The 13293-nt window shown below is 52.4% G+C and overlaps 6 protein-coding genes across 6 annotated transcripts; 4 read left to right on the forward strand and 2 right to left on the reverse strand.

Moving 5' to 3' along the window:
• Positions 1–112: 112 nt before the first annotated feature.
• HD553DRAFT_210805 (uncharacterized protein) lies at positions 113–1792 on the forward strand. The gene is made up of 5 exons (XM_046177163.1): positions 113–800; positions 881–956; positions 1040–1134; positions 1222–1341; positions 1444–1792. Exons 1-5 carry the CDS (start codon positions 327–329, stop codon positions 1660–1662), a joined length of 984 nt encoding a protein of 327 aa, XP_046037893.1. The 5' UTR covers positions 113–326; the 3' UTR covers positions 1663–1792.
• Positions 1704–3693, reverse strand: HD553DRAFT_210909 (uncharacterized protein). The gene is made up of 6 exons (XM_046177164.1): positions 3416–3693; positions 3203–3347; positions 2210–2796; positions 2123–2143; positions 2005–2063; positions 1704–1934 (listed from the first exon to the last, which is right to left on the reverse strand). The coding sequence occupies exons 1-6, from the start codon at positions 3473–3475 to the stop codon at positions 1745–1747; spliced, it is 1062 nt and encodes a 353-aa protein (XP_046037894.1). The 5' UTR covers positions 3476–3693; the 3' UTR covers positions 1704–1744.
• Positions 3694–3828: 135 nt separating this feature from the next.
• Positions 3829–5607, forward strand: HD553DRAFT_210783 (FtsJ-like methyltransferase-domain-containing protein). Its single transcript, XM_046177162.1, has 9 exons — positions 3829–3992; positions 4055–4066; positions 4136–4174; positions 4257–4350; positions 4419–4473; positions 4552–4675; positions 4738–4790; positions 4856–5123; positions 5187–5607. The coding sequence occupies exons 1-9, from the start codon at positions 3947–3949 to the stop codon at positions 5387–5389; spliced, it is 894 nt and encodes a 297-aa protein (XP_046037895.1). The 5' UTR covers positions 3829–3946; the 3' UTR covers positions 5390–5607.
• A 126-nt stretch (positions 5608–5733) lies between these two features.
• HD553DRAFT_270582 (putative acyl-protein thioesterase-1) lies at positions 5734–6976 on the forward strand (the record flags this gene model as incomplete). Its single annotated transcript, XM_046177672.1, has 6 exons — positions 5734–5814; positions 5888–6021; positions 6090–6357; positions 6424–6499; positions 6573–6709; positions 6779–6976. The coding sequence occupies 6 exons, from the start codon at positions 5734–5736 to the stop codon at positions 6974–6976; spliced, it is 894 nt and encodes a 297-aa protein (XP_046037896.1).
• A 44-nt stretch (positions 6977–7020) lies between these two features.
• Positions 7021–8381, forward strand: HD553DRAFT_328449 (prenyltransferase; the record flags this gene model as incomplete). Its single annotated transcript, XM_046181871.1, has 4 exons — positions 7021–7372; positions 7433–7709; positions 7776–7995; positions 8061–8381. 4 exons carry the CDS (start codon positions 7021–7023, stop codon positions 8379–8381), a joined length of 1170 nt encoding a protein of 389 aa, XP_046037897.1.
• A 43-nt stretch (positions 8382–8424) lies between these two features.
• HD553DRAFT_323230 (uncharacterized protein) lies at positions 8425–11177 on the reverse strand (the record flags this gene model as incomplete). Its single annotated transcript, XM_046181370.1, has 3 exons — positions 8425–9916; positions 10047–10113; positions 10652–11177. The coding sequence occupies 3 exons, from the start codon at positions 11175–11177 to the stop codon at positions 8425–8427; spliced, it is 2085 nt and encodes a 694-aa protein (XP_046037898.1).
• Between the last annotated feature and the right edge of the window lie 2116 nt (positions 11178–13293).

The following is a 13293-nucleotide window of genomic DNA, read 5'->3' on the forward strand; positions in this document are numbered from 1 at the left end:
CTTTTGTAATCATGACCTGCCCAACCAGGGGCATCGGGACTTGCTAAACCCGGACTCGCCCAATCCGCTCGTCCCGCCGCCTCGCTCGACGAGTACAATCTGAGTCTGAGTGAGGAAGACCGAGAATCACTCCATGACTTTCTGGCTTCTGGCCTTATCAAGCGGGCTCCTGCTAAGCTGCTAATCGCGCGTCACCTGTCGTCGCTGATCGTTGATCGTTGAGCAGGGCAGAAGATATTACAACACCGTCCTTCGTCCTATCGACCTGTTCTCTGCTCGCACCTTGCATCTACCAACAGGCAACAAAGATTGCAAGCTCACCCAAGATGTCTGATATCGGACCAGCCCTCCCTCCTCACTTGCAAAAGAAACGGGCGGCGACACCCGAAACCGAGTCCGAGTCTGGACCTCAGCCGAAAGCTAGATCGAGGTCTCCGTCACCAGATCAAGCTGGACCTGCTCTTCCTCCTCATATCCTCGCTGCTAGAAGGGCTAAAGCTCAGGCTCAAGCTTCCGCATCATCAACCTCATCAAGCTCCGTACCGGTAGCTTCGGCTTCTAACGAGAGCAGGAAGACATACGGGCCCACGTTACCGGGTAGCTCTGCGTCAGCAACAGCAACAGTACCGACAACAGCTCCAGCATTGCCGCAACGAACAGCATATGCAAACTATGAAGACGATGACGATGATGACGATGATGTCGGACCAAGACCGGAGATGGCATACAGGGGCGATCAACCGGGGGATGCTGTGCGAGAGTTTTTGGAACGGGAAGAACGGGTGAACAAGCTCAGAGAGGTGCGTCTGCGTCTCCGTCTCGCCAGTTTCTCTTCATTCTCCTCAGGGATATTTCATGCTGATTTGAGGTTGAGATGCAGGAAGCTGAAAAGCCAAAAGTCATGCAACGGGAAGAATGGATGCTCAACCCCCCGGAAGCTTCTGACCTGCTTTCGAGTGAGTCCCAAGACGTATCTAGCGGACTTGTCGACACGACACTATGAATTGACGTCCTGATGGTCCGTTGCTGATACGCGCAGAGATGGACCCGACCAAGTTACGGTCGAGAGGATTCTCCGCAAGGACTGAGGAGGCGAACACGGATATGAGCGCTTGGACGGAATCCCCTGCTGATGTGAGCCTCCTTACGAACCTTACGGGCTGATCTTCAAAAGATAGCATTAGCTAAATGATTTCCGTCGCGTGTACTCGGTTTGGTCAGAAATTGGAAAGGTTGAAGAACGGCAAGAGAAAGGCCAAGGCGGACGCCGAGGAGGAAGATGCGATCCGACGGAAGAAGATGAGGGATATGGAGATTCGAAATACGATCGAGCAGCACAACGTGAGTTCAGTGATCACTAATGAATACATCATGATCAAGGCCTGCGCGAATTCAAGCTGATCACTCGTGGACGGCCTGCGTCTTGTTCTTGCTGCCCTACAGGCAAATCACCGGGTGTCATCCCTTATGGACCAACATGCTACCACGGTCAGCAACGCTCCGAAGAGCAAAGAAGCGCCCATCGTCTGGGATAGAGATACGATGATGGGTGTCAGCGGCAAGATGATGGGCGAAAAGGATCGCTCGAGCTTGATCAAAGACGCTCGGGGCTTGAACGATCGGTTCGGACATTCCAAGACGGGTGCCTACAGTCAAATGTGAATGGCGATGGGCTGAAGAGGATACCTTTGGGCATGCATGTCATATCTGTCGTATGTGTTGTGTAATGCTGTCGTGAAGCTCGTCAATTTACAGGTGGATCTTTTAATTTCCGCAAGGCCATCAAGGCCGTCATGGAATCGATATGTTTGTATTCGACCATGATCATCAAGTGGTCCCTCAGTTCGACTCCTAGGTCGTATTTGATCAGGCGATGGCGATCCCGTTCGATCCAATCGCAAATGTATTTCCTGCCAGAGTGAATGAGGAGGGGTCTACGTTTTTGTCGACGAGAAGTATCATCAGTACCGATCGACTTTCCAGGAGGGACAAGGCTTCAGTTACCCTTTTTCCGCCACCCAACGGTTCCACATGCACAGAAGAAATCTTCGTTTGCCAGTAAACTGAAACATGATGAAATAAGTACAGAGAGCACTCGACTCCGTCCTTGCGAGCGGCTCACATGTATCCACCCGAATATGATCTATTTCGGCCAAAACTTTCATCAGCTACCACGTTACGCGCGGTAACGGGGACGATATGCTCTCACCTCTTCTCGCTCTCGTATCAAATGCTCAAAGTCTCCGCCATTGTAACCCTCCATCAATTCGGGCAACCGGTCCGCTAGCGTACCCAGCTCCAACCTCGAGCTCATCGACACGGGCTCCAGCTCCACCTCTGGCCGACGTTCTCGGATATCGACCGTCAAGTAATGGCCCAGTTCGGCCTTGACGTCCGGGTGCTCCCGCTCGATATGGTGATGCAGTCTGAGCCAGGAGCCATAGTCCAAGGGTACGCATAGGGGACAGCGCCATCCGTCCATGACTTGGGTCCCCTTGTCTTCGCCTTCGAGGCGGAAGGTGACCTTTCCCACCGATGTCCTCGCTGGCTGTATCTTTGGCTCCAGCGGCTGTATATGTCTCCGGTACGTAGGCTTCCATTTCAGATCAAAGTCGACGAGCATGGTCCACCCTGGCACCTTGCCGCTTCTCAACTCGGCGGAGCCTGCACATGAACGGAGCGACCCTGACTCGGTCACCACGATGAGACCCTCCTCCTGCTGCATCTTCCAATATGCGAGCGAGTCTGCTTGCGAATCCTGACTGTCCGTGGCATCTGGCGATTCTGCTTCCTCGACTTCCTGATTCCGGATGGATAGCCAGACAAGCATTTGCGTTCTGACATTCTTAGACCGAGCAGAACTTGTGACCCTGATGTCACCTGGGTTGTTGTTGAATGACCCATCCGATAGCCAGGTCAACTCTCCGTCATATACGTATCCGTAATTCATCCAACCGGGTTGGTCCGGCGGATGGTCGGGACGTTCGGGGAAACGCTCGACCTGGAGACGCAAATTCGCTGTCACCGCGAATTTCTTCTCTGGTGCCCCCTCCGGACAGAGCCAGGCCGAGCGAATGTTGAGGATGAGTTCCCGGTCGACTCGGCTGGGATTTATGGACGGCGCGCAAGTCAGTACGATTGGGAGGCGAGGAGGGTTTGCATGCGGGAGATGCTTACCATGCCGAGAGCAGGTCTTCCTCGCTGTCTCGCTTCGAACAGAAAAGATCGAGCTCCCATTCTTTTCTTCTGTTCAACGACCTCCGGTCCGGTGCATAAGCTTTGAGATTGCGCTTCAAGAACGGGTATGGTCTTTCGGTAGGTGCTACATTCCTCAAGATGGTAGGGAACTGACGTGAAACGCGCTCAAGGTCAACGGGTTCGCTTGTGATCGCATTCAGATAAACTAATGACTCACAATCTTATCGGCAAGAGGATGAGATCGATTCCTGGGTTTCCTAACCCTTCTCGGCGCCATCCTTTTTCCTTCCTGTCCACCTCCCGACCAACGACCTCCGAGTTGTTTTGTGTTTTGTTTACGATCTTTACTGCAGGGAGATGGCTATACCAGCATGATCGTAGCCGGGATCGCTGGATTAGATCGACATCTGCCTGGTCAAGACACTTCTGGTCCACCTCAAGAGTATGTATGTGTGTATAAGATTATTTGGGCGTATTGAGAGGGTCCTGATCAGATCCTAGAGGTGTAGAAGTAGTAGTTGTAGATCTGTTTTGTTTTCGAGTCCAGCAGCTTGGCGTCGCACTTGACCGAGCCGGCTCGAAAATAATTCGACAGACCTCGATCCATCATCCTCCTACCCTCTTCCACCATCAACTAATCGGCAAAGGGATCTACAATCAGGTTGATAAGACATAACCCGCCAATCTCCAGTCTCCTGGTTTAGCAAATTTCCAGGCTATCAAACGAATACGGAACAAGTCGGACAAGATGAGCAGATCGTCGGCAGACAAGCGGGACATTTACTATCGACTATGTGAGTTTGGCTAGCCTCAACTGCAGCCGGAAGTCGTAGACTGACAGATCTGACGGTATCAGGCAAGAGCGAAGGTATGGGAATAAAGTGAGATCTGGATGAAGTTCTGGCAAAAACTAAGCCGTATCCGGGTGCTGGAATAGGTTATCGAGCAAGATCAGCCTACAAGCTTCTCCACCTGGGTAAGTATCTCGTGTTGCGGGCCACCCACTACTTTAGTCTTATGGCACTGATTGCATTTAATCGTACATATTTACCTTCTAGATGAGGAGTTTGATCTCTTCCGAGGAGTGAGAGTGGCATGCGATTTCTGTGCCGCACCGGGATCATGGAGTCAGGTCTTGTCACGAAAGCTCAGGTGAGTTGCTATTAACCTCAGACGGTTGTGAACATTAGTCAGGACTCAAACATATGTCGTTTCGACAGACCTGCAGGGAAGAAAGACCCGGCAAAGATCGTCTCTATCGACCTCCAGCCTATGGTAAGTGTCTCATTCTCCAAGTCTCATCAAGATCATCTAAACGCTGAACCTACTCGCACGGGAATATATGTACTTCAGGCGCCTCTGGCAGGAGTGACCATCTTGCATGCGGACATCACCGTACCATCCACTCTTAACAAGATGATGGACGCTATGGAGGAGGAAAAGGCGGATCTGGTTGTCTGTGATGGAGCACCAGAAGGTAAGCTCGTATCGATCGAAGAATCCCGGATCTCCTCTGATTGATTGCGGAATATATCGCAGTGACGGGGGTACATGATCTGGATGCGTATCTGCATGCTCAGCTGTTACTGGCAGTACGTTGAATGGTATCCTTGAAATCGAGCTTACGAGACTGAGACGATGTCCTGCATGATGACAGGCTTTGACGCTAGCTTTACCGTTACTGGCACCAGGCGCCACCCTGATCTTCAAGATCTTCCTCTCGCCATCAGATCCTACCGGCGAGATCCTCATCTCGCAGCTCGAGCCGTTCTTCAGTTACCCGCAGAAGGGGGACGAGCTGATTGACGATACGCTCGGAAATCCGTATGAGGAAGGAGGATGTGAGGTCAAGGGGTATGATCGGTATGGCCGTAGAGGAGGGGTGTGGGTGAGGAAGCCTCGAAGTAGTAGAGCGGGGAGTGCAGGTAAGTACAAGTCTTCCTGGGAAAATAGAACCCTACAAAGGCTGATAAGATTACGCCTTGCAGAACATTTCCTGGTTTGCCGGAATTTCAACCCGGATACGTTACCGCCGTCGTTCGACTTCAAGAGCCTTTCACATAGCGTACAGTCCCTGTCTCTGGATTCGTTCAGCGCCGGTGAGCGGACCAGCAAGGAGGACGAGGAGAAGGAAAGACGGTGGCAGGTGATCAAGGGTTACACGATCGGGGATCTCGATTGTGGGCGGTAGGGTCCCGGATGTTTTGTGCCTTGTCAGCGCCGAAACATGACGAGACCCATACACAATCACCTGTTCACGTTCTACATCCTATAATTATTGCTCTGCATTATACGTATCGATTCCGTCAGACCCTGTTGAACTCGAAGGTTTTGCCCGAATCTCCGTATAACTTTCTGCCCAAGATTCGTCTCCGAGCCGGTTTCCCGAGCAGGAAGTTGGCAGGCGCGATCACCTCGCTCCTGACCTTGCTCTTTATCCTATACTACTACATCTCTCCTGCCTCCAGAGGTTCGACTACATCCGACAACACAGCTCAGACCACTCCACCGCCGATTGTCGTCAAGCAGGAAGAAATGTCGCTGCCAGCTGCCATCTCCTCGGTCAAGGTCGTCGAAGCCGTCGGTAAACATACCGGGACCGTCATCTTTCTCCATGTCAGTAAAAGTTTGTCGGGACTACTTCTGGCTTCATGTCGCTCATACACGACATGTTGTATTGAGACTACAGGGTCTGGGAGATCAGGGGACTTCGTTCGTCCCGATGGCACACATGCTGGGTCGGCAGTTCCCCAACCTCAAGTTCATCTTGCCTTCGGCCAAGAGCATTCCCATCACCATGAACTCGGGATACAAGATGCCTGGGTGCGCACCCGATTGCAAATTACCTCGATACCATCACGCATAATACTGACTTAGACATCTTATGGTAGATGGTTTGACGTGCCGACCTTGGACAACCTCACCACCAACTCGAAGAGGATCGACGATGAACCTGGTCTCATGAAATCGGTCACTTCGCTCGAACAGCTCATTGCTCAGGAAGTCAAGAACGCTCAGATCCCGGAAGAGAGTATCGTCATCGGAGGGTTCTCTCAGGGGAGCGTCATCTCTATCTTGACGGGGATCACTACGACGAAAAAGTTGGGAGGGGTCGTCGCCCTCAGTGGATGGGTCCCGCTCAACCACAAGATCGCCGAGGTGAGTTTGTGAGCCTGATCACCGTGAGATCTGGATGTAGCTCAGACTACCGAGTCGATATTGCAGATCGCTTCGCCTCATGCAAAGGACCTTGCCGTCTTCTGGGGTCACGGTACCGACGATCAGGTCGTCAAGTTCTCTTGTGAGCCTGCCCGTACCTTCCCTTGATACGGTTCGCGACCTAGCATGCTGAACCTACCCGACCATATCATCAGTCGGCATGAAGTCCATCGAGCTACTGCAATCGGTACCTCAGATCAACCTGCCTCTGTTGCCTGCTGGCCAGAGCTACGGAAAGCCGGGATTGACGTTCAGGAAGTACGATGGGATGCCGCATTCCCTCGCTGCCGAGGTGAGCAGCATCAGCGGGATCGCTTCTAAATTACACATATACTGACAGCACTCCGTTCCTTTCCCGTAGGAAATCGACGACCTCACCGCCTGGTTGCAAGGAATCACTTTTGACGTCTGGACCGCCTCTCACCGAAAAGGTCTGGCCAACGGAGAGTCCTCGGGGACCGGATCGACCATGGGTCACCAGACTTTTCCGAGTGCCAATCAAGTAATGTCTTATCACTCTCCCCGAGCTCGTCTCTCACGTATGACCCGTGAAGACTGACGTTGGTCTGTGTTTTTGCGTATTGCAGGAACCGCGTCTCTAGGATGTCGAGGGGATATTCTACCTCGGCTTCTGGTTCTGCGTCTTCTGGAAAGGTCTCTCGTTCTGATTCTGCTCCTGTTCCCACCCCTAATTCGACTGCCTCTCCTGCCACTACCACTGTACAACAACAACAATCCGCCTCGGCTTCCAGCTCTACCACTTCCGATGCCCCATCCTCGATACCCAAGTCTACTCTTCAATCAAAACTTCCCGATCACGTCGCCGTTACCGCCATCGCTCCGCCTCGAACGTTCATCGACAAGCTCCCCAAGGTTCTATTACCTGTCAAGCCTTACCTAGAACTCATCCGGATTGATAAACCCATCGGCACCTGGCTACTGTTTTGGCCTTGTGGTAAGTACGCTCTCAATCTTGATAGCTAGGTCAGACAAGCTAACATCTTCCTTCCCTCAGCCTGGTCCATCACGCTATCCGCCTTGACCATGACTCCGCTACCCTCGCCCTTGCTTCCTCTCTGGAACATGGCATTGTTCTTGACCGGTGCTGTCGTCATGCGTGGAGCTGGATGCACGATCAACGACATGTGGGATGCACGTCTAGATCGAGCGGTCGACAGGACCAAGAACAGGCCGCTGGCGCGAGGTGCCGTCAGCATGCGACAGGCATCTATCTTCTTGATCGGACAGCTTTTCGTCGGGTTGGCGGTGTTGTTGCAGCTCAATTGGTATAGGTGAGCCGAATGCGTGACGCTAGATGTGACGCTGCACCCAGCTGACAGCGACTCTTACCCTGATAGCATTCTGCTCGGCGCATCTTCTCTCGGCCTGGTCTTCATCTACCCCTTCATGAAGCGAATCACCTATTACCCTCAGATCGTCCTCGGTCTGGCTTTCAACTGGGGCGCCCTGCTGGGTTGGTCAGCGATGACTGGGGCTGTTGATTTGGCCCTCGCCGGTCCGCTGTATCTGGGAGGAGTTGCGTGGTGTGTGTACTACGACACCATTTACGCACACCAAGTGAGTTGATCAGGTGTTTCGATCGACGGAAAGTCATAATGCTTACGCTGACTTTGGCGATACAGGACAAGAAGGATGACGTCTTGGTCAATATCAAATCGACCGCTTTGCGATTTGGTTTGGCGACTCGACCGATCCTGGCCGGGTTGTCTACGTTCTTCGTGGGCACTCTGACCTACGTTGGTCAGGCTATGACGTTGGGACCAATCTACTATGCGGTCTCCGTCTTGGGGACTGCTGTGCATCTCGGTTGGCAGCTGTTGAAGGTGGACTTCGAGAAGCGGGAGAGTTGCTGGAAGTTCTTTGTTAGTAACGGGCGACTAGGGGGTCTGGTGTGGAGTGGTATGTGGGGCGAATACATTGCGACGTGGATGGGATTGTACTAGTACATATGGCCAGATATACAGTACGGCCTTTACAAAGAATTACCTACACACTCCCTTCTTCAGGGTCATACCTCTTTCGTAAGTGAGTTCTGCCCTTGGCCTTCCGCTCGGTTTCCGGCGCTGTTCCTCTGCCTCCAGAGATCGACTGGTCTGGCTTGACCGCTTGAGCGGTGTTCGGGGCATCGATTTCATCGAGGAGGGCGTTGTCAACCGGACCGCGAATCATATCGTCAGGCCTGACCTGCGGTGCCATCACGGGCGGGGCATTGGAGTTCAGGACCGGCTGTTCGGGACCTAGTTGGCCTTGCTGATCAGGGAATTGAACCTGACGAATCGGTTCTTCAGGCCTGACTGGAGCTGACGGATCAGCGGTCTGCGGAGGAGCACCTTGGAAAGAGCTAGGTGGCGCAGCGGACCGGTTGGAAGACATTGTGAATCCGGGCAGAGCGTTCGTCATTTCTGACAGTCGGCTGTTCATCTGGTCAAATCGTGTATTCAGAGAGTTGAGGGAGTGTAAGATCGAGTTTTGGAAGCTCTGGAAGCTCTTGTACATGCTAGCGACTTCTGCTTGCAATCCTGTCAGCGCACTGGACATCGACCTCCAATCGTTCGGGCCCGCATCGTTGTACGTGTCATCAGGGTCGAGAGGGTATCGCGGGCCATGCATACCACGATCCTCTAAGAACCTCCGGGGGCGACTACCAGCAGATCTGAACGAGCGTGTATCCATCTCACTTTGACCTGGGATACCTGCAGGTTCACCCGCCTCATGGTACGGCGAATTGGGATCGTCCACGGGTTCCGTGTCGTATGCTGCTGTTTGTGGTTGAGGGATCGCTCCGGACTGCTGTGGGACAGGCTGGGCGAGAGGTACTGTCTGCATGGTAGGATCCTTCTGAGCCCCGGGAGCTCTACGAAGTGAGCGAGAGAGGGAAAAGATAGATGCAGTATCTCCTGTGTCCCTGACTCCATAGGTATCGTTTTCAGAGGAAGCGATCGACCTGCCGTCCGCCTCCTCGTTTGCGAAGTCTCTAGTCGAGACATTGTCTCGATTGACAGGAGATCGCCGAAGTGCGTCGGTTGGGACCTCTCCCTGAGCGGTAGGTGGGGACAAATATGGGTTTTTGATCTGTGCGGGCTGTGGATCGGAATGTCCAGGCGGAACGGGAGTCGATGGAACGGTCGGTCGGGGAGGAACATTTCGGTCGGTCTGTACCGCGGGGTCAACCGTCGAAGCAGTCGTAGCTTCTGGTGGTTGATAAGACTTGAAATCGTCCTGTGCCGAAGTGAAAGCATTGGGGACCTTCGAAGCAACGTAGCTTTGTATTACGTTGGAATGGTCTCCGTTGTCGTCAAAGTAAGACAGAAAATCCGGGTGAAAGATTGACGCGATGACCGTTTCGATGGTGGAGTTGACAATTCCCGTCAGCGCATCTGCGGAAAGAACTGATTGAGCGACCATGTTGTGCGATGGAAGGCCGAAGAGTTGAGCGATGGTAAGGCTGAAGGGGATCGAGCTGAAAGCGCTCATTAGGCTGTAGGGTGAGAAGAGTGCAGCTGGCTCCCCATACATATATACGCAGAGTGGTGGCAAGCGATGACGGGCTCGCCCCCATTAGAAAGAAAGGAATACATCCCCCAGCATCATGATCTCGTCATACTGACGAAAGGATTGCATTGCAGAGGCTTGCAGGGGCAGAAGCGTGGATGTCGTGATCGATCTGAGCAGGAGCTAGCAAAGCTCGATGAAACGCGAGATTTCCTGTTCCCGCGTCCGCGCTTGGCGATGATCCCTCGATTGTTCACGTGATCACGTGCGATCACGTCGATCGTCGATGAGAGAGGAGGATGAGATCCTTTGTTCCGATCGCCCCTGATGCGTATGACGACTCCCCAGAGGCTGTGTAACACGCCATAGCTATGCTCAAACCATCTGTATGTGATGCTGAGACCGCAGCACAATTCAAACATCGTCGCATGAAGCGATGATAGTCACGTAGTCGGTTGAAGTCGATATGTCTCATCAGAACTATAGCTTGCGTAATAAAAATTGCTCGAACGGGATGTATGTGGATGGCATATGGGTATGGAGTGGGATGTACAAAGGAGGATATGGGTTTAGGGAAACGGTCGTTATCTCTTTGTTTCGTAGGGAAACGGTTGATACCTCGTTTCTTCGATACGATTGACAAATCGGTTCGCCGCTTTCGCCGCTTCCCCAGGTATCTGCACGTTTGCATACTCCGACGGTTCGTAACAGGGATTGCTACCGTTCTGATCGTCGTATTCCACATCGAGAGCCTCCAGAGGAGCGTTGGGCCTGAAACCTAACCCATTATAGCAGTTCCAGGTCGCTTGTGAGAGGTTGCTCCCGAATTCTAAAGCGTAACTAAGGACGCTCCCGACGGTAAGTGGCCTCCCTACGTTGTCATACTGTGATAAATCGCCGCTTGGTATATTTATCTCTGGAGTTGGAGGTCGCTTATCGCGTGGAGGCAAGTATGGCGTTGGATAATGTGTCCCGTTCTTGTGCAACGGCTTCGGCTCGCGTAACGCCCTGTCTTGTCCGCCTGAGAGATGGGCTGCAGAGTACCCGTCTGAAACGGCAAGGGACGAGATCCCGGGTGGAGCGTGGGAGCCATCATAAAGAGGGTTCTGTTCCTCCCCGCTATGACCAGAAGGAGCGTCATGGGACTGAGCACCGTTTGAGTTGGAGTAAACGTCTCCACCCGTATAGACAGAAGCGGAAGGATCGTAGACGGAAGCGGAAGGATTGTAGGAGCCGTAAGAGGACATGATATGGGAACAGGGGCTGATCTGCGCGCTGATGGACTGGATTGTTGCAATAAATAGTCGCTGTGCCTCCTATAGCCTGAAATTCATGAACGGCTCCGATCGATTATATAGTGTCCCATGCCTGAAAAGTGAAGCTGAAACTCCCCCTTCCAGACCCCTTGTTCCGACCGAGCATCAGAATGCGGCCCCTGGTTTTTGCTTTGGAGACAAAGGATTGCTTCTGAGGTCCTAGGCATTGCCGAAGCAGCTGGTTGTGCTCACTGAACACCGGATTCGCAGCAGGGCCGGCGTCGAGGCCGTGGCGTATATTCTCTTCGTGACAGCGTCTGACTCAAGGTAGTGCTGATGAGGTCGGCATCAGCGCCATTATAAGAGAGTTCCGTCTTCTTATCAGAGTAGGCATGTAACGATCGAAGAGGGAATTTTCCCTCCTTGTCCTTGAGTTATTTGGGAGTCCACACTGTTCGACATCAACTCATTTGCAAGAGGGCTATATAACGCCCCGGAGCCGTCTGCCAAGTTCGGAGTCGGCCCACCCTGAGGAAGGGTAGCGTCCCTCAGATAGCATCAGGTGAGGGTACGAAGTGGCAAACTATGCTGACTGTTCTTCCCGCTAGACATAGGTTCTGACGCGATTGCCCCTCGGGCGGAGGAGACACGGAGAATCGTGACTGAACAGAAGCGATGACGGAAAGAAACAGCTCGGGTCGCAGAAAACCGTTTGAAGTACTTCCTTGCAGTCGTGCTGAAACAGTACGCCAACTATACAAATCGCTGACTGAAATGATGAGAAATCCGTTGACAGCTTTATCGTTCCGGCGGAGAGGGAGTATTATTGATCGGTAGTCTCGGGTAATACAACAGACAGGATACAGAATCGAGCAATGCGCATATCATTTAGTCAGCCTTAATGATGGATATAAGTACGAAATCCATCTAGATCTACGATATAGGAAAGCAGTAATCTTCCTCGCTACAACTCCACTACTTCCGGGATCACAAACCAACCATCGGCATCTTGCTTCAAGAGGTGCATCACTTCGTTTCTCGACATAAAAGTAGTCAGGTTGTGGTTGTGCTCTTCGCGTAGTCTGTAATACTCATTCCACCTCCTAAAAGATTCCCTGTCTAGGCAGTCTTTCCACGCATCCAATTCTTTCCTTCCCCGCACTGTTTTCGACCGGCTATACTCGTCGGTGCATCTGCTGAGGGAGTTTTCCCAAGAAACGAGTTCTGCTCTGTCCCGCCTCATTTTGCGCATCAGACCCTGGAGAAAATCGTCTTGATCCGCCTGGCGTCTCAGCTTTGTTTCCAAGTCAAAGCATAGCCATGCATCTTTCTCAAGGTTATTATCATCGTCTGGTTGTTTGGTATATGTCGAGCCAAGATCCAGCCATCCGAGATCGCTTTCGGTCTGACTCTCCTCATACGCTGCTTTCGAAGATTCTGGAGGCCGGTCTGGCATTCGAGGCGAAGAAGCAGTCGTATCAGTATGACATTCTGAGCTCCGGCTGGTAAGGTGCCGAGTGATGAAGCTGTGAACTTTTGAGGTGATTGTGTCGAGAAGGCTTTGAACGGATGTTACCGCCTCGCTCACACTACAGCTACGCATCGTAATTACTATTGATGAGAGTGATTCGGCTGATCAAGAAGGTGTATCATGGGATCTGATGAGATCAGACTACGCCTGTTATCTTTACAAGCGTCGCACGATCGTCAAGCGTTGTATTTGATCAACGATTATGTAGGCGCTCGCTTGCGTTTCCCGGCTCGACACATGATGACGCCTTTGTTTCAAATTCCGATACAAAGGAAGTGCTCTGGTGAGACTTCCCTCCCCGTAAAAAAGCGGTGCTGAGGCTGAGATGACGCGATAAAAATACTAATGGTGTCAGTCGGACGCGCAAGCGGGGCGCAGCTGCCACCATCAGGCCCAAACGAGATAGTCACGGTCCCCTTCCTCGGCTCCTTGATGGCATAATGAGACGTCCTTGTTGCGTCTTTGTGCGAAAGATCCAAACGTTTTATCGATTCGCCTATTAGTTCGTGAGGAACCTCAGACGGCTAGGTAGGTAGGCCCTGGCTGCCTGACTTGCTTCTCTGCGGATCCTGCCAT

This window comes from Filobasidium floriforme (assembly GCF_021052385.1).
Source record: "Filobasidium floriforme strain CBS 6241 chromosome Unknown HD553scaffold_7, whole genome shotgun sequence".
Lineage (NCBI taxonomy): Eukaryota > Fungi > Basidiomycota > Tremellomycetes > Filobasidiales > Filobasidiaceae > Filobasidium > Filobasidium floriforme.

Coding starts and splice junctions, on each gene's coding strand:
- HD553DRAFT_210805 (XM_046177163.1), top strand. CDS start 327: ATGTCTGATATCGGACCAGCCCTCCCTCCTCACTTGCAAAAGAAACGG. Junction 957..1,039: donor AGCTTCTGACCTGCTTTCGA/GTGAGTCCCAAG, acceptor TGATACGCGCAG/AGATGGACCCGACCAAGTTA. Junction 1,342..1,443: donor ATACGATCGAGCAGCACAAC/GTGAGTTCAGTG, acceptor GCTGCCCTACAG/GCAAATCACCGGGTGTCATC.
- HD553DRAFT_210909 (XM_046177164.1), bottom strand. CDS start 3,475: ATGGCGCCGAGAAGGGTTAGGAAACCCAGGAATCGATCTCATCCTCTT. Junction 2,144..2,209: donor TGATACGAGAGCGAGAAGAG/GTGAGAGCATAT, acceptor TGGCCGAAATAG/ATCATATTCGGGTGGATACA. Junction 2,064..2,122: donor TCATATTCGGGTGGATACAT/GTGAGCCGCTCG, acceptor ATCATGTTTCAG/TTTACTGGCAAACGAAGATT.
- HD553DRAFT_210783 (XM_046177162.1), top strand. CDS start 3,947: ATGAGCAGATCGTCGGCAGACAAGCGGGACATTTACTATCGACTAT. Junction 4,474..4,551: donor CTATCGACCTCCAGCCTATG/GTAAGTGTCTCA, acceptor TATGTACTTCAG/GCGCCTCTGGCAGGAGTGAC. Junction 5,124..5,186: donor TAGTAGAGCGGGGAGTGCAG/GTAAGTACAAGT, acceptor TACGCCTTGCAG/AACATTTCCTGGTTTGCCGG.